We start from the raw sequence: 19,297 nt of genomic DNA on the forward strand, positions 1-19,297 counted from the left end.
ATGGTCCACGTGTGTTTTATTGCTGATCTGACTGCTGTAAATTGTGTGTGTGTGTGTTGCTTCTGTTGCCATTTTCCCATGTTTGCCTTCTGTAAATAAAATCGTTTACTACCAAGGTTGCGTGTCCAGAATCCTTGTCCTTAAGACCCATTGAATCTGTTTCCTCACTTACAACATGCTCCATGTGTTTCTGTTTACCCTTTCTTGCTATTTGCGCAATTTGATGAAGGCTCTTCAGCGTGCAGCTGGCTATGTGGCTGAGGCCTGCAGCATTGACACAGTGCTAAACAGAACTAACTTGGTGGTTGTCACACTTGGGCCATGTCAACCACTCTGTTGATAAATGTTTAATATTCAGTGTGTTATTTGCTTGCTTTATGCTGTTTGCGCAATTTTTTTTTACACGTTAGGTGTTTGATGTTTTCTTGAAATGGGTTCCCTGACTCTATTTCATGTCTGCCTGCAGGAGGAGGAATCTCAGGTTTGTTTACTGTATACAAACTTTGATAATAAGTGTACTTTGATATTTTTAATGCAAGAGATGGGTATAATTGAGTTGCCTTGTCCTTCTTAGGCCAAGAATGAGAATTACATCTGGGCTATAGGAGAAAGGTTGAACATTTATTCAAGCAGAAGACAACTCATTTCAGTCATTCAGGTAATATATTAAATCTCCAATTCACCTAAGGCTCCAGTATTAACGATTAATCACCCAGGTTCTGTAATAGTAGAACTCAGGAAAGAGATGGGGGAAAACACACAAGCATTACACAGAATTGTGCTTTTTTTTTAAAGCAAAAAATTATTTTGATTGTTAGTTCAATGGCCAGCCTAGAATCATCATGTCAGGTGTGAAGAATGCTATGCCAATAATAGACATGATGAACAACCAATGGTGAGAACTTGGGAGAAGGGTAGGAGGTCATGTAATGAAACCTCCAGGAGTATATCCACTGGAAATGGCAACCTTAGGAACACACAGGAGCTGTAAACTGTGTGTTTGGCATCTCATAAACTTGTTTGCACAATATGTCGATCCTCCAATATCAGATAATCTTGCTTCCACACTAGCTTAGTTTCACACTATAAGCCATTGGAGCAGAAACAGGCCATTTGGCCCATTGAGTCTGCTCTGTAAGTAATTTTCCTTCCCAGATATCTGTCCTCTTCCCTTCTAACCATTCCTGTTAATATTCTCTTCAGCTTCAAGGGGATTTAAGTCGTCTCATGAAGTCATCTCAAAGAGTTGCTGCTGTGTGCTGCCTCAAACAAACCAATGGAACTTGTCAATAAAATCAATGACTAATGCCCAAATCAAACTAGTGACTGTATTGAAAAAAGTTTTTGTGAGACCATAAGATATAGGAGCAGAATTAGGCCATTTGGCTCACTGAGTCTGCTCGAACACTCAATCATGACTGATTTGTTTCATTCCCATTCTCCCTCCTTCTCCCCATAACACAGGGATTCCCAACCTTTTATGCCATTAAGCAAGGGGTCTGTGGACCCCAGGATGGGAACCTCTGCTGTACCCATTAAGCCCTTTACCAGTCAACAACCTATCAATCTCTATCTTGAGTGATTCAGGCTCCACAGCTCTCTGGGGGAATGAATTCCACAGATTTATCAACATCTCGCTGAAGAAATTCCTCCTCATCTCAGTTTTAAAGGGATGTTCCTTTATTCTTTTGTGCCCTCAAATCTTAGACTCTCCTACTGAAGGAAACCTCCTCTCCATGCCCACTCTACTTAGGCCTTGCAATATCCTGAAGGTTTCAATGACATTTTCTGCATATGAGCTCCTCGTATATTAACCCTTCCATTATATATATATAAAAAAAATTCTCCTGCTCTTTTCAGGTTTCCAACCACTGATAATTGTTTATTGACCTTAAATAGCTCATCTCACAGTCATCTTTCCAAAACTTCATGGATCATGCCTCACCCAGAATTCTTTCTGGATTTTTGGGGCCAAGCCAGTATTATCTGGTCATCGCTGTTTATGGGACTGCCCCAATTTGCTGGTGTGTTTAATCACACCTATGCTTCAAAATTAATGTGAGGAGATTTTCCCTGATTAAACTTTGTTGCAGAATCCTATTTGCTCCAAACTACCATTCCTACCTTGTGATGCCTTTTTTGTCCCACCAGTTTCTTACAGCTACACCCTTCCCATTTGTCAGTTCTGCATCCTTCTATTTTACCCTCAAAGTGCTGGTACACTGATTGCATCCTACATCTGCAAGAACTATCCCAAGTTCAGGGAAACCATTGCATATTACAACTTATTTCCAAAAAGGTTTACATGGAATTTAAAGATATCAGCAACTGTGGCAAATTGAAACTTAAAATAGTAACACACATAAAATGCTGGTGGAACACAGCAGGCCAAGCAGTATCTATAGGGAGAAGTGCTGTCAACATTTTGGGCCAAGACCCTTCGTCAGGACTAACTGAAAGGAATGATAGTAAAAGATTTGGAAGTAGGAGGGGGAGGGGGAAATGTAAAATGATAGGAGAAGACTGGAGGGGGTGGGGTAAAGCTAAGAGCTGGAAAGGTGATAGGCAAAAGGGATACAGAGCTGGAGAAGGGAAAGGATCATGGGACGGGAGGTCTAGGGAGAAAGAAAGGGGGAGGGGAGCACCAGAGGGAGATGGAGAACAGGCAGAGTGATGGGCAGAAAGAGAGAGAAATAAAGAGGGGGGAAAACACTAAATATATCAGGGATGGAGTAAGAAGGGGAGGAGGGGCATTAACAGAAGTTAGAGAAGTCAATGTTCATGCCATCAGGTTGGAGGCTACCCAACCAGTATACAAGGTGTCGTTCCTCCAACCTGAGTGTGGCTTCATCTTGACAGTAGAGGAGGCCATGGATAGACATATCAGAATAGGAATGGGACGTGGAATTAAAATGTGTTCTGTCTCCATCTCTGGAGACGGCTTGTCTACTGATATCTACTATAAGCCTAGACTCTCACAGCTACCTGGACTATTCCTCTTCCCACCCTGTCTCTTGCAAAAATGCTATCCCCTTCTCACAATTCCTCTGTCTCCACCGCATCTGCTCTCAGGATGACGCTTTTCATTCCAGGACGAAGGAGATGTTGTCCTTTTTTAAACAAAAGGGCTTCCCTTCTTCTACCATGAACCCTGCTCTCAAACGCATCTCTCCCATTTCCCGCACATCTGCCCACCACCCCACTCGGGATAGGGTTCCCCTTGTCCTCACCTACCACCCCACCAGCCTCCAGGTCCAACGTATAATTCTCCATAACTTCCGCCACCTCCAACGGGATCCCACTACCAAGCATATCTTTCCCTCCCCCCTTTCTGCTTTCCACAGGGTTCACTCGCTATGCGACTCCCTTGTCTACTCGTTTTCCCCCCCCCCCCATCCCTTCCCACCGATCTCCCTCCTGGCACTTACCCTTGTAAACAGAACAAGTGCTACACCTGCCCTTACACTTCCTCCCTCACCACCATTCAGGGCCCCCAGACAGTCCTTCCAGGTGAGGCGACACTTCACTTGTGAGTTGGCTGGTGTGGTATACTGTGTCCGGTGCTCCCGGTGTGGCCTTTTATATATTGGTGAGACCCGACGCAGACCGGGAGACCATTTCGCTGTACACCTACGCTCTGTCCGCCAGAGGAAGCAGGATCTCCCAGTGGCCACACATTTTAATTCCACGCCCCATTCCCATTCTGATATGTCTATCCATGGCCTCCTCTACTGTCAAGATGAAGCCACACTCAGGTTGGAGGAACAAGACCTTGTATACTGGCTAGGTAGCCTCCAACCTGATGGCTTGAACATTGACTAATCTAACTTCTGTTAATGCCCCTCCTCCCCTTCTTACCCCATCCCTGACATATTTAGTTTGTTTTTTTTCTCTCTCTCTCTGCCCAACATTCTGCCTGTTCTCCATCTCCCTCTGGTGCTCCCCCCACTTACTCCCTAGGCCTCCTGTCCCATGATCCTTTCCCTTTTCCAGCTCTGTATCCCTTTTGCCAGTCACCTTTCCAGCTCTTGGCTTCATCCCACACCCTCCAGTCTTCTCCTATCATTTCGCATTTCCCCCTCCCCCTCCTACTTTCAAATCTCTTACTATCTTTCAGTCAGTCCTGACGAAGGGTCTCAGCCCGAAATGTTGACAGCGCTTCTCCCTATAGATGCTGCCTGGCCTGCTGCGTTCCACCAGCATTTTGTTTGTGTTGTTTGAATTTCCAGCATCTGCAGATTTCCTCGTGTTTGCTCTTAAAATAGCAAAATCAGATTTTGTTTATTTATTTAGAGATACAGCACCAAACAGGCCCTTCCGGTCCAACATGTCGAACTGTCCAGCAGCTAACCTATTTGACCCTAGTCTAGTCACGAGCCAATTTACAATGACAAATTAACCTACTAACCGGTATACCTTCAGACTGTGGGAGGAAATCTGAGCACCTGGAGGAATCCCACACAGTCACAGGGAGAAAATACAGGCTCCTTACAGAGAACGTCACAACTGAACTCTGAACTCCGATGCCCCGAGCTGTAATAGTGTCACATGAACCACTAAGCTACTGTGGTGCCTTAAGTTAATAAGTTGAGCATATTAAATCTCTGAACAGCATTATTTATGGAAAAGAATATATAATAAGATTTGTACAGTTGAAATGTTCTATATCTTACCTCCTGGTACTTCTACGTGTTTGAATGCAAGGGAAAAAAAAAGAAGGAATTAGTCAAACATTGACTAGTCTAGTGACCTTATAGTATTTCAATAATTATTTATGTTTATATTTCACATTTATTCCTATATAACCATAGTAATATTTGTAATTAACAAATGTTCTGTGGAAAGAAAAGCAGAGTTAATATTTTTAGTTGATGATCCTTAATTGCTATGCTATTTGTCACCAGTTGTACCTTGGGAAGGAACCAGACTTAGAATGCAAAGTTAAGCAGAGTCATCTCACTCTCAGGTGAATACAAGAAATAATTTCTTTTATTTTTAATTCCTACCTGACGATATTTATCCTTCAATCAACAATGCAAACAAATATCATCCCCGGTGAAATTAACATTCCTACACACACTGAGGATTTACTCCCAAAATGCTTCTATGAGTGCTCTAATACACTAAACTGGAACAGTAATTTCAGATACGTTTCCTGAGTGGGCACAAGATGATACCCACCAAGCCACATAACATTTAATTATATACTTAATGTCTGGTCTCATTTCCTGTATAGAATGACACCTAAGTACATGCAACAGATCAGAGAGCTTCCTCAAACTGAGTTCAGATGATATTTATGCATTCTCTGACTTTGAACCAATGAGAACCAGAGTGTACTGCACAAAAACAGTAAAGCTGTTCTTTTTTACTTTGGTATAGAAACACCAATACCCCTTGAATGGAAAATCCTACAGTAAGTAGTGGATGCGGCCCAGTCCATCACAGTAAAGCCCTCTTCACCACTGAGCACATCTACATGGACCATTGTCGCAGGAAAGCAGCATCCATCATCGGGGTCTCCCACCACCCAGGTCATGCATTGTTCTCACTGTTGCCATCAGGAAGGTGGTACAGGAGCCTCAGGACCCACACCATCAGATTCAGGAACAGTTGTTAACCCTCAACCATCAGGCTCTTAAACCAAAGGGGATAACTTCATTTATCTTTTCTCACCCCATCACTGAATTCTTCCCACAACCTATGGACTCACTTTCAAGGACTCTTCATCTCATGTTCTTGATATTTATTGCTTTAATATTATTTATTTTTCTTTTTGTATTTTACTGTTGTCTTTTGTACACCAGTTGTCCGCCCTGTTGGTGCAGTCTTTCAATTCTATTATGGTTATTGGATTTATTGAGTATTACCTGCAAGAAAATGAATCTCAGGGCTGTATATGGTGACATATATGTACTTTGATAATAAACTTTACTTTGAATTAAAGACGCATTAGTTAAAGCATAGGTGTCAAACTCAAGGCCCACGGGCCATATCCGGCCCGGCGTACAATTATATCCGGCCCGTGAGATAATTTTAGATAGATCTATTATTTTAATTATTAATGGCCTGGCGATATAAGCCTGTGATTGTAAGTTAATACCAATCATAAAAATAATGCTTGCTCAGCGGTCTTCTTCATAATAAACGGAATTTGTGAAGTGAAACACTTTGTAGTTATAGCAGAGACTGAGACACATGAGAACAGGCTGAAAAAACGGAGGCAATGAAAGCTGCGTTCGCACGCGCCCGACTGATCCGGCCCGCATGAAGCTGCATTTTGCCCAATCCGGCCCGTGACCTAAAATGAGTTTGACACCCCTGAGTTAAAGTATGAATCTGTTTTTTATGCTTTGGATTGAGGTTTTTTCTTACACTTGTTATAAGCTAATGAATATTCATTGGAGCAAAAATTCATGAAGGTGCTGATAATTAAGAGATCTTGCTCCTCAGCAAAATATTTCAACAAATGAGTAATAAGGTCAAGTGAAGTAAATCATAGCCAGTTCTGATGAGGATCTTCAATGTGAAACATTAACAATTTATTTCTCCACAGATACTAATTGAGCTACTGAACATTTCCAGCACTTTGTTTTTAAGTTGAGGCCTTACATGGGTTAATCTGGACATAGTGCAACTGAGTGTGATTTGAGCATTATCTAATAGGGAAGAGGTTGTATTTGTAGCTTTATTCCAGATACATTTAATACCAACTCTTTTAGGTTTACCACAGCAAATTTAGATTAGTTTTTCTTTATCAAACCCAATTAACGTCCTGAGTAGATAAAAAAAAATAAATATATTGTTCATTGTGAGTATTTAAATAAATATTTCACTGTGAACAGTTTACATAGGTCTATATGAGTGGTGACAAAATTATACCTGCCAACTCAGGACTATTGCCCACACTCGATACTACTTCTGTGGAAGATCATGCTTTCTTGTTTGCAAGAAATTAACAATTAATATCCAAATAAATGAAAAGAGCTTCTGGGTCATGCTCTCCTCTTGCTGCTATTCTCCAGCAAGAGCTACAGAAGCCTGAAGTCCCACACCACCAGGTTCAGGAACAGCTACTTTCCTGCAACCATCAGATGGTTTAACAAACCTGCACAAAACTAATCCTACTTCAGCAAAGGAATATTATGGGCCACTTCTAGAACTACTACGGGCTCGTCTCTAATTGTGTCTCTTTTTTTGCACTAATATCTTTTTCAGTACAGTCTTTTTTCCCCAGTGTTCATTATGTTTTATTTAAGATTCATGTTCTGTGTGTTATCTCAACCTACATACCTGTAATGCTACTGAAAGCAAGCTTTTCATTGTCTGATAAGTGCTCTAAGTTATTATTACTATATGTACCTCACTACTTTTTGCACATGACAATAAACTCAGTTTGTCTGTCTGTATTTAATTGATGGCAGAACTTGTGATGGATGAGCATCTGTGTACTTTTACTTATAGTGAATATAAGGGATTTCACAATAGAACAGGAATGTATGTCCTTTAACTTGCTTGTAAATGAGCTGTTATCCTTTTACCAGCAGAAAAACAATAGTACTTCAAAAGTATTCAGAGAACTTGGTGCTAAGGTTGTGAAACATTTTGATGCCAATCTTTACATAAGTGGTCAATAATGACCAAGACTTTGATCCTCAGCTGAATCTTTCTTTGCTTTCTTCAATCTAGAGAATAACTACCTCATACTCCAGCCTAGACTAGGATTGATCTGTGCAGGCATCCTAACCCACATTGGATCTTGCCTAACCTTCACTTACAAACTTGTTCCTTGTCTCTGGTATATGTATCGGTAAGTAACTGTGAATGCTTGAATCAAACTTACCTTCAAACCATAAAACCCCATCCTTGAACTCAACTGGTCTCATTTCCTGCATTGTTGTCGATTACTGTAAGATAAAAGACAGAAGTATAGTGGAAAGTAATGCCCACAAAAATAGGTAAGCAAGGCTTGCATTATTTTTCCAGATGAAAACAGTAAGTGCTAGAAACATCCAACAGATTAGGCAGCATCTCTAGAAAAAGATACAAAGTTGATCTCTACCTCGTTATGCTCTTGCACTTTATTGTTGACCTGTGCTGCACTTTTTCAGGAGCTTTTACACTTTATTTTGCATTGTTATTGTTTTAGCTTAATGCACTGTGTATTGATTTGATCTGTATAAACAGTATACAAAACAAGCTTTTCACTGGATTATGGTACGTGACAGTAATAACATCAGGGGGGGTCACAAAACGAGAACAAAAACTAGACACAACAAGCGACAAAGTAAATTTTAGGCAAGGAGAGTGAAAGCTCGGAGCAACTGGTTGAGTCTGGCTGGCTCTGAGTGAACAAGGACTGTGGATGAGAACTGGGGTTAAGTAGGCTGTGGGTGATGAATCTGGAATAGGCAGCAAGTTGATCTTATTATCTGGGTGGAGACTGGAAGGTTCCTGCACATGCAGGCCTGACAGATAAACTAATACCCATACCAAAGACGGTTCATGAAAGCCAGTCAAGTTGAAACATTAACTGTTTCTTTCTCTGCAGATGTTGTCTGATCTGAGTGTTTTCAAGATTTCTGTTTTGATTTCATATTTCTAGCTTCTGTGTTTTTGAAATCCTTTGTTTTAGAAATTGTAATTTGTAAATATTTTATAAGATGGAAATCCTCTGAGTTTTAAATGATTTAAGAATGGATTTAAATGCGTCACTGTAAATAAATGAACTGTGTTTAAAGTATCTGCTTGGTAGAGGGGGGACCCACCACTCAAATAGTGGGTAATGGCAGCTAGACCAGGGGTGGGCAAACTTTTTGACTTGTGGGCCACAAAGGGTTCTAAAATTTGACAGGGGGGCCGGACCAAGAGCAGATGGACGGAGTGTTTTGGTAATACACCTCATAAGAGAAAATAAAATATCATGGGATATGTAGAAAACATGTGCTTTAATTTCAATTGAAAATGAACAAATGCATTACAACAAAATATCTGTCTTTGAAGTCCCATGGTATTTACCTATTTATTGAAATGACTTTTAAAACACTGAAAATTAAATGAATAAAATACAGCTTTTTTAATAATAACAGTTATTATTTTAAAGCACTGAAAATTCTGTTATCCTTCAAGATATTATCATCATCACTCTCCTCCTGACTGTCTTTATTTCAAAAACGGTAGGAGATGCAGGTCTACTTGTCCTGCTCCTTCTTATTCAATTGTCCCCTGTGCCAAAACTCAACAACGACCAGCACAAAGACAGAACAGTGCAGCGCGCCAGTATGCGGAGCGCGTTATTTGATCTGGAGCGCATTTTTTATTTTGAGAATGTACGTGCACCTGCGCACTACTCATGTCCATCACTTAACAGAAATGACATGTAACATGTAAGACTTATTGAAAAAAATATTTTCAAATGCATTTTTTACATAACACAACGAAGAAACTTATTTTTAATTTCAGTGGGAACAGTGTTGTTGGTCTCCCTTTTTAGCCAGTGCATCAAAGTCTGGATTTAGTTTTGTTGTGGCGATTCTCAGGATGGATCTGAGGTGTTGGTCAGTTAACTTGGATCTGTGGCTGGCTTTGTTGATGTTCATGACGCTGAACGCCTGTTCACACAAATAGGTCGAGCCGAACAAAGAGTAAAGCGCAAATGTGGAGTAACACGCTGCACCTCAACAAAGGTCAATGTGTAGCGGTGTGCTACATGCAGCGCTAAAATTACGACAATGAGTCGGTAACTGCAGTTGAAGAAAAAAACTTTATTCGAAATCCCCAGCCTCACTTTTGAGCCTCCCTCAACCTGCCCCCCGTGGCGCAGAGGCTCCAAAGCTCTGTGCTTGCAAATCCCCGCAGGCTATCTCCCTTAGCCGGAACGCTGGCTAATTGTGAGCCGGTTCGGATGTGCCAGGAAATGGGTCGCCACAAATGTATATAGAGTGCGTCATCTATTGGGAAAACGCCAGAATTGCGGGGAAAAAACGTTAACAAGGTTTATTAATATAATTTCATCAAGTTCTGCGGGCCGGATTAAAAAGCTTAATGGGCCGCAAATGGCCCGCGGGCCGTAGTTTGCCCATGCCTGAGCTAGACTCACCGTGGAGGACAAACAGGGAAGTGATCTAGCTTTTAAAGATTGGCTAGTTACAGTATAACCTCCCTTCAGTCAGGGTACTTGTGGTTATTTATATCCGATAGGACTTAGGGTCTTCATTTGAGTTCAGAGCTTTGTGGTCAGCAAACAATATTATCACAAAACCAGCCATTGTACCTGCCCAGAAATCCTTGACAAGTTGTACCACTATCGGTAGCTAATCCCTTTTGTGAAACCTCAGACCATCTGTGCGTATGTAATAACACTTCACAAAGTAGTTCTGAGAAATAAAAACACTATTCCATTAAGTGATTAAAACCTCTTGTATATTCCACTTAATTCGTGTCATTGGTATTCATTGAAACATTTGTTTTCTTTGTTTTACGTGTCTGTCTCCACGTTGTCAAATGCCATAAGACCATAAAACATAGGAGCAGAATTAGGCCATGCAGCCCATTAAATCTGGCCCACCAATCCATGGCTGATTTTATTATCCCTCTCAAACCCATTCTCTTGCCTTTTCCCCATTACCTTTGATGCCCTTACTCATCTTGCCTCTACAGCTGTCTGTGACAATGAATTCCACAGATTCACCATCATTTGGCCAAAGAAATTCCTCCTCATCTCTGTTCTAAAGAGCCATCCCTCTATTCTGAGGCTGTGCCCTCTGGTCCTCTGGTCATTTAGGAAGCATCCTCTCCACATCTACTCTATCTAGTCCTTTCAATATTTGACAGGTTTCAGTGAGATCTCCCATAATTATTCTGAACTTATGTGAGTACAGGCCCAGAGCCATCAAACGCTTCTCACAGGTTAACCCTTTCATTCCTGGAATCATTCTCATGAACCTCTTCTGTGCCCTCTTCATGAAGGCTATGTAAAATTAGAATTGCTGTAGCTAATTCTTGTTCAGACACAAGAAAAAGAAATGACGGAGGGATAAACATTGACCATGATTGAATAACCTATCCTTGTAAGTACCCTGGAGTGACTTCTGCATAAGTGAGCAAACAGGGTATCATATGAATGTTACATCTGAAGGATTGGAACCTTTAGTAATATAGCATTCACAGCTCAAAGGACTCAATTCTGACCATTTATGTGGGGTTTCTGCATTTTCACAATGACCATCTATGTTTCTGCTCTGGTTTCCTCCCACAGCCAAAGGATATTTTATTTGTTTGATTTAGAGTTACAGCACAGTGACAGGCCCTTCTGGCCCAACAAGCCCGCTCCACTCTATCACTCCCATATAACCAATTAACCTACAAACTCAAACATCTTTGCAATGTGGGAGGAAACCAGAGCACCCAGAGGGAACTCACACAGTCATGGGGAGAATGAATAAACTCCTTACAGGCAGTGGTAGAATTGAACCCAGGTCACTGGTACTGTAATCGTGTTATGCTAACTGCTACACTACTGTGCCTCTCCAAATACTGTTAAGTTAACTGGCCACCATAAACTGATCTTCTGAGTAGGTGTTAGTGTATTTTGGAGATGCAATATACCAGATATTAATTTATATTAATATTTGTATCAACCAGCCTTCAGATCTGAATACAGATTGCAGACTGAATTTAAAATGCAGCTCAGAACAGTAAATTGCAGTCCAGGAAACACCCAATTGATGCATATGCATATGCATGACTGATCTATAATGCATTACATGAACACAACTCGGAGACCACAGAAATTAACTCATTTTGGTGGGATGATCCAGAAACTTAAAAATTACATGCAACTCAAAAGAAGCATTATAAGAGCATTACAATAATAGAAATTGTCCTGTTATCTTTGTTCTTTAACATATAAAGTGTACTTTAATGTTAGATCAAAGAGTCTCCCTCTCCTTCAAGTGACTACAAAAGTTGTCATCTTGTGTGTGGCCCGAATAAAGACAATTTTATATCTGCCAGATGTGCCTTCATTCACAGTCACAACACTGGCACATGCCAAAAGGAATCAAGGGAGAGTTGTGGGGCATGTGAGAAAGAACACCCAGAGCTACAAGAAAGTCAGGAGAGGGTCATGGAATTAATGGAGCTAATGATACTGGGAGCTGATGTGGACTTGATGGGCCAAACTCTAAGTGGCCAGCACCTTTTTCCCCAGGGTGGTAATGGTTAATATGAGCGGATATTCTTTTAAAGTGATCAGAAGAAAGTGTAGGTGAGATGTCAGAGGTAGATTGTTTTTTAAAACACAGAGGTGGGTGTCTTAAATGCACATAGGTGTTGGTAGAGGTGGATACATTAGGCACATGGATGAAAAGAAAATACCATAAGACTGGAAAACATGGAAGCAAAATTAAGCCATTCAGCTCATTGAGTCTGCTCTGCCAGATCTAATGGAGTGCTATGTGGGAGAGAGGCATTAGATTGATTTTGGAGTAGGTTAAAAGGTTGGCACAACATCATGGATTAATATGGCTGTGCTGTACTGTTCTGTACATTTGCCTACCAACGACAGTTGGTAAGATGTCTAACCTTTCACCCTAACATCCATTGTTCTTACTATTGCTACTCCTTCAACTCACAGTAGCTCTCGAGCATACCATCTAGAAAATGCCCTGCAGTTACTCACCTAGCCTCATCTGTCACCACCTTCCAAACCCACTAGCTGCATGTTCCTTTCCTGTAACACACTATCCTTCACGGCTGCTGGAACTCTTGGCCCTGCAGCAGAGCGGGAGTGGCCTCACCAGGAGTCTGCTGCATTCACCACCAGATTCACAAAGGCATTTCGGGATGGGTTATAAATGCTGGCTTTCCTGCTGTGCTCAGATATAAAAAAAGGTTAATTTTAAAAATCTCCCACTAAGAATAAAATAGTAACTATTTTTTTCCTATCCTTGAGCAAATGTGTTTGGTCATATTAAATAGATCATATTATTTTCATTTCTGTTTTTTTGAGAATTTCAAGAGGTACAGGGGCCTTGGGTCCCACATCACCAGTTTCAGGAACAGTTAATATCCCTCAAAAGTCAGGCTCCTGAACCAGTGTGGCTAACTTCGCTCACTTGGACAATGAACTGATTCTACAACTCTCAGACTCACTTTCAAGGACTCTACAACTAGTGTTTTTTGTGTTTGCATGATTTGTTTTCTTTTGCACACTGGATGTTTAGCAGTATTTATTATGTATGGTGGCATCTGTCTGTAACAAGGGACAATGGATTTTTTTAAAAAGCCTGGGTGGAAGGTATGTAGCTCCTCCTCTTGGCCTCACCGGTGTGGTCTAAAGGAAAGCTTATGAAGCAATACGTTTGGCACCAGCTTGGCTGCAGGAGCTGCCGGAAAGATGTTCAATGATGTCCAGCCACGTTAGGCGCTCCACTCCGGATTTGCTGTCTGGGTTTACTCCCGTAACCTTCGTCTCTCCCGAGGCTGTGGAGCTATTTACCTGTTGCTGGGGATCTGGTTCACGAGCACCGGGGTGTGTCCACACACCGATGGGCCTGCGTGCTACGTGTACGGGGGCCAGACCTCCTCCCCGCCCTCTGTAGTTCATCCTGAGTCCAAAAGGAGTTCAGTTTCCGTGTGTTACCAGTGAGGAGGCACTGCACGAGGTTTGCTGTGGAGAGGCTACGTACTGACAGGGAGAGACTTACACATTCATCTCTCCTTCTCACAAGACTGCCAGCCAGTGGTGGAAGCTGAAAGTGAGAGTGACAAGCACTACCTGCTCCACTACCACACTAAACGCGTCACAACAACAATTTGACACCCATTCTGTATAATTTTTCATATTCTATTGTATTTTATTTTTCTGTCAATGCCAGCAAGAAAATGAATCTCAGGTAGTATATGGTGACATATACATACTTTGACAATAAATTCACTTTGAACTCAACTTTTTTTCGTCTTCTCTGCCAGTAGATGATTGACAGATTAAATCCTTTGTCAATTCTGCTTGTGTAATATCTCAATCCTTTAATTTCAGTTATTAAACTTCACAAAGAGTGTGAAGTTTACATTAAATGAAATCTCTCAGCATTTGGCAACTCTGGCAGGAACTTTTGATGGGGGTAAGAGAGCTGCGAAAATTCAAAGGGAAAGAGTCAACAGATTTTCTTAGGTTTGCACTATCTAAGAAATCATATGCTGGCTTCGGAAAGGGTCCAGAGGAGGTTTATGAGAATGATCCCAGGAATGAAAGGATTAACATATGAGGAGCATTTGATAGCTCTGGGATTTTAGAAAAATGAGAGGGGAATCTCAGTTAAAGCTATTGAATATTGAAAGGCCTAGATAGTGTGGATGTGGGGAGGATGTTTCCTGTAGTGAGGGTGTCTAGGATCAGTGGGCATAGGCTGAGAATAGAGGGATATCCATTTAGAACACAGATGAGGAATTTCTTTAACCAGAGGATAGTGAATATTGACACAGATGGCTGTGGAGGCCAGGTCATTGGGTATATTTAAAGCGAAGGTTGATAGTTTTAGTTAGACAGGACACCAAAGATTATGGAGAGAAGGCAGGAGAATGTAGTTGAGAGAGATAATATATCAGCCATGATGGAATAGCGGAGCAGGCTCAATGGGCCAAATGGCTTAATTCTGTTCATACATCTTATCTCAACTCACGGAGTTAGAAATTTCTGACTGTACTAAAACAATGGTTAGCTCCATGTGAATATCCTACAGAAATCTCTGCTATTACTTTCCCGAGTCATAGATTATCTTTGCAGTGTTTTTTAGAATAACAACACATTGAGAAATGTGTATACAATTGTCTTAATAAATGGTTTGAATAGTCAAAACAACTTGGAAGAGCACTCGTGGCATCAGAATCCAAGAAGGCAAGAACACTGCTCACTTGCTGCCTCTATAATTGGAAAATGCGGTTTTATTGTCTAGTATTTGCCAGTAATAATGGTGGAGCTCAGAAATGCAATGATGAGTGGTGGGACTCTGGCAGAATTCCTAGTAGCAATATACCATACTGCAAAAGCCAAAAGCTGTTGTGCCTTATGCACCTAAAACTGCACAAAGAGCCTTTTTATTCTACTGGAGCTCAAGGGTGGTGGGGGCTGTTGCCTTGTGAGTAAAGTCACCGAAGAGAAGTACAAGTAGAAATGAAGTAGTCTCTTTATTTGACCAATTGAGACACAGTCGGCATCATATTGAGACCCCTTTCAGAGAAAGAGGCGTGCTTGACCCAACACTAGACAACGTTTTACATGCTGAAGATCAAAGGACAATTACACATTTACATCTCTTGAACTGATGTTTTGGGCCGAGACTCTTCATCAGGACTGGAAAAGAAAGGGTAGAAGCCAAAATAAGATGGTGGGGGGGAGGGGGGGGAGGAGTACCAGATAGAAGATGACAGGTGAAACCATATGAGGGGGAGAGGGGTATGAATCGAGAAGCTGGGAGGTGATAGGTAGAAAAGGTAAAAGGGTAGAGAAGAAGGAATCTCAGAGAAGGGGGAAAAGTTGACTATGGGAGAAACGGAAAGTGGGGGGGGGGCACCAAAGGGAGGTGATAGAATCCAGATTAGCATTAGAAGTGGGCTGCACTGCCCCTCGAGTCCTCTCTGTCATTCAGGAAAACCTCAGATCTGTATTCCCACTGCTCCTGGTAACTTCTCACTTCTTACTTATCAAGTATGTATCTACCCCACCTTAAAAATATTCCAAGACCTGTTAACATAGAAACATAGAAAATAGGTGCAGGAATAGGCCCTTCGAGCCGGCACTGCCATTCAGTATGATCATGGCTGATTATCCAACTCAGTACCCTGTACCTGCTTTCTCTCCATACCCCCTGATCCCTTTAGCCACAGGGGCCATATCTAACTCCCTCTTAAATATAGCCAATGAACCGGCCTCAACTGTTTCCTGTGGCAGAGAATTCCACAAATTCACCACTCTCTGTGTGAAGAAGTTTTTCCTCATCTCAGACCTAAAAGGCTTCCCCTTTATCCTTAAACTGTGACCCCTTCGTTCTGGACTTCCCCAACATCGGAAACAATCTTCCTGCATCTAGCCTGTCCAATCCCTTTAGAATTTTATACGTTTCAATAAGATCCCCCCCTCAATCTTCTAAATTCCAGTGAGTATAAGCCTAGTCGATCCAGTCTTTCTTCATATGAAAGTCCTGCCATCCCAGGAATCAATCTGGTGAACCTTCTTTGTACTCCCTCTATGGCAAGAAGGTCTTTCCTCAGATTAGGGGACCAAAACTGCACACCATACTCTCGGTGCAGTCTCACCAAGGCCTTGTACAACTGCAGTAGAACCTTTCTGCTCCTGTACTCAAATCCTTTTGCTATGAATGCCAACATACCATTTGCCTTTTTCACCGCCTACTGTACCTGCATGCCCACCTTCAATGACTGGTGTACAATGATACCCAGGTCTCGTTGCACCTCCCCTTTTCCTAATCGGCCACTGTTCAGATAATAATCTGTTTTCCTGTTCTTGCAACCAAAGTGGATAACCTCACATTTATCCACATTAAATCGCATCTGCCATGAATTTGCCCACTCACCTAACCTATCCAAGTCACCCTGCATCCTCTTAGCATCCTTCTCACAGCTAACACCGCCGCCCAGCTTCGTGTCATCCGCAAACTTGGAGATGCTGCATTTAATTCCCTCGTCTAAATCATTAAAATATATTGTAAACCACTGGGGTCCCAGCCCTGAGCCTTGCGGTACCCCACTAGTCACTGCCTGCCATTCTGAAAAGGTCCCGTTTACTCCCACTCTTTGCTTCCTGTCTGCCAACCAATTCTCTATCCACATCAATACCATACTCCCAATACCGTGTGCTCTAAGTTTGCACGCTAATCTCCTGTGTGGGACCTTGTCAAAAGCCTTTTGAAAATCTAAGTATACCACATCCACTGGCTCTCCCCATCCACTCTACTAGCTACATCTTCAAAACATTCTATAAGATTCGTCAGACATCATTTTCCTTTCACAAATCCATGCTGACTTTGTCCGATGATTTCACCTCTTTCCAAATGTGCTGTTATCACATCTTTGATAACCGACTCTAACATTTTCCCCACCACCGATGTCAGACTAACCGGTCTATAATTACCCGGTTTTTCTCTCCCTCCTTTTTTAAAAAGTGGGGTTACATTAGCCACCCTCCAATCCTCAGGAACTAATCCAGAATCTAAGGAGTTTTGAAAAATTATCACTAATGCATCCACTATTTCTTGGGCTACTTCCTTAAGCACTCTGGGATGCAGACCATGTGGCCCTGGGGATTTATCTGCCTTTAATCCCTTCAATTTACCTAACACCACTTCCCTACTAACATGTATTTCCCTCAGTTCCTCCATCTCACTAGACCCTCGGTCCCTTACTATTTCCGGAAAATTATTTATGCCCTCCTTAGTGAAGACAGAACCAAAGTAGTTATTCAATTTGTCTGCCATGTCTTTGTTCCCTATGATCAATTCACCTGTTTCTGACTGTAAAGGACCTACATTTGTCTTGACCAATCTTTTTCGTTTCACGTATCTATAAAAGCTTTTATAGTCAGTTTTTAATGTTCCCTGTCAGCTTTCTCTCATAATTTTTTTTCCCTTTCCTAATTAAACCCTTTGTCCTCCTCTGCTGGTCTCTGAATTTCTCCCAGTCCTCAGCTGTGCCACTTTTTTTTTGCTAATTTATATGTTTCTTCTTTGGACTTGATACTATCCCTAATTTCCCTTGTCAGCCACGGGTGCACTACCTTCCCTGGTTTATTCTTTTGCCAAACTGGAATGAACAATTGTTGTAGTTCATCCATGCGATCTTTAAATTTTTGCCATTGCATATCCACCATCAACCCTTTAAGTATCATTTGCCAGTCTATCTTAGCTAATTCACGTCTCATACTTTCAAAGTTACCCTTCTTTAAGTTCAGAACCTTTGTTTCTGAATTAATTATGTCACTCTCCATCTTAATGAAGAATTCCACCATATTATGGTCACTCTTACCCAAGGGGCCTTGCACGACAAGATTGCTAACTAACCCTTCCTCATTGCTCAATACCCAATTTAGAACGGCCTGCTCTCTAGTTGGTTCCTCGACATGTTGGTTCAGAAAACCATCCCTCATACATTCCAAGAAATCCTCTTCCTCAGCACCCTTACCAATTTGGTTCACCCAATCTACATGTAGATTGAAGTCACCCATTATAACTACTGTTCCTTTATTGCATGCATTTCTAATTTCCTGTTTAATGCCATCCCCAACCTCACTACTACTGTTAGGTGGCCTGTACACAACTCCCACCAGCGTTTTCTGCCCCTTAGTGTTATGCAGCTCTACCCATATCGATTCCACATCCTCCAGGCTAATGTCCTTCCTTTCTATTGCGTTAATCTCCTCTCTAACCAGCAATGCTACCCCATCTTCTTTTCTTTCCTGTCTATCCCTCCTGAATATTGAATATCCCTGGATGTTGAGCTCCCATCCTTGGTCACCCTGGAGCCATGTCTCTGTGATGCCAACTATATCATATTCATTAATAACTATCTGCACATTCAATTCATCCACCTTTTTACGAATGCTCCTCGCATTGACACACAAAGCCTTCAGGCATGTTTTTACAACACTCTTAGCCCTTATACAATTATGTTGAAAAGTGGCCCTTTTTTCTTTTTGCCCTGGATTTACCTGCCTGCCACTTTTACTTTTCACCTTACTTCTTTTTGCTTCTACCCTCATTTTACACCCCTCTGTCTCTCTGCACTTGTTTCCATCCCCCTGCCACATTAGTTTAAATCCTCCTGAACAGCAGTAGCAAATGCTCCCCCTAGGACATTGGTTCCAGTCCAGCCCAGGTGCAGACCGTCCTGTTTATACCGGTCCCACCTCCCCCAGAGCTGGATCCAATGCCACAGAAATTTGAATCCCTCCCCCTTGCACCATTTTTCAAGCCACATATTCATCTGAAATATCCTCCTATTTCTACTCTGACTAGCACGTGGCACTGGTAGTAATCCAGAGATTATTACCTTTGTGGTCCTACTTTTTAGTTTATCTCCTAACTCCCTAAATTCACCTTGTAGGACCTCATCCCTTTTTTTTCCTATATCGTTGGTACCTTTGTGCACCACAACCACTGGCTGTTCACCCTCCCATTCCAGAATGTCCTGCAGCCGCTCAGAGACATCCTTGACCCTTGCACTAGGGAGGCAACATACCATCCTGGAGTCTTGTTTGCAGTCGCAGAAACGCCTATCTATT

The 19,297-nt window shown here is 41.8% G+C and overlaps 1 protein-coding gene across 1 annotated transcript in view; it reads left to right on the top strand.

Annotated features, from left to right (window-relative positions):
• The first annotated feature begins 411 nt into the window (after positions 1-411).
• LOC132385131 (ubiquitin-associated and SH3 domain-containing protein B-like) overlaps positions 412-19,297 on the top strand; it is a 208,917-nt gene continuing 190,031 nt past the window's right edge. Inside the window, exons 1-3 of the mRNA XM_059956935.1 lie at positions 412-481; positions 575-658; positions 5,383-7,810. Coding sequence (XP_059812918.1) covers positions 7,803-7,810 — 8 coding nt within the window. The 5' untranslated portion in view covers positions 412-481; positions 575-658; positions 5,383-7,802. The remainder of the gene's footprint in view (positions 482-574; positions 659-5,382; positions 7,811-19,297) is intronic.

This window comes from Hypanus sabinus, chromosome X2 (genome assembly GCF_030144855.1).
Source record: "Hypanus sabinus isolate sHypSab1 chromosome X2, sHypSab1.hap1, whole genome shotgun sequence".
Lineage (NCBI taxonomy): Eukaryota > Metazoa > Chordata > Chondrichthyes > Myliobatiformes > Dasyatidae > Hypanus > Hypanus sabinus.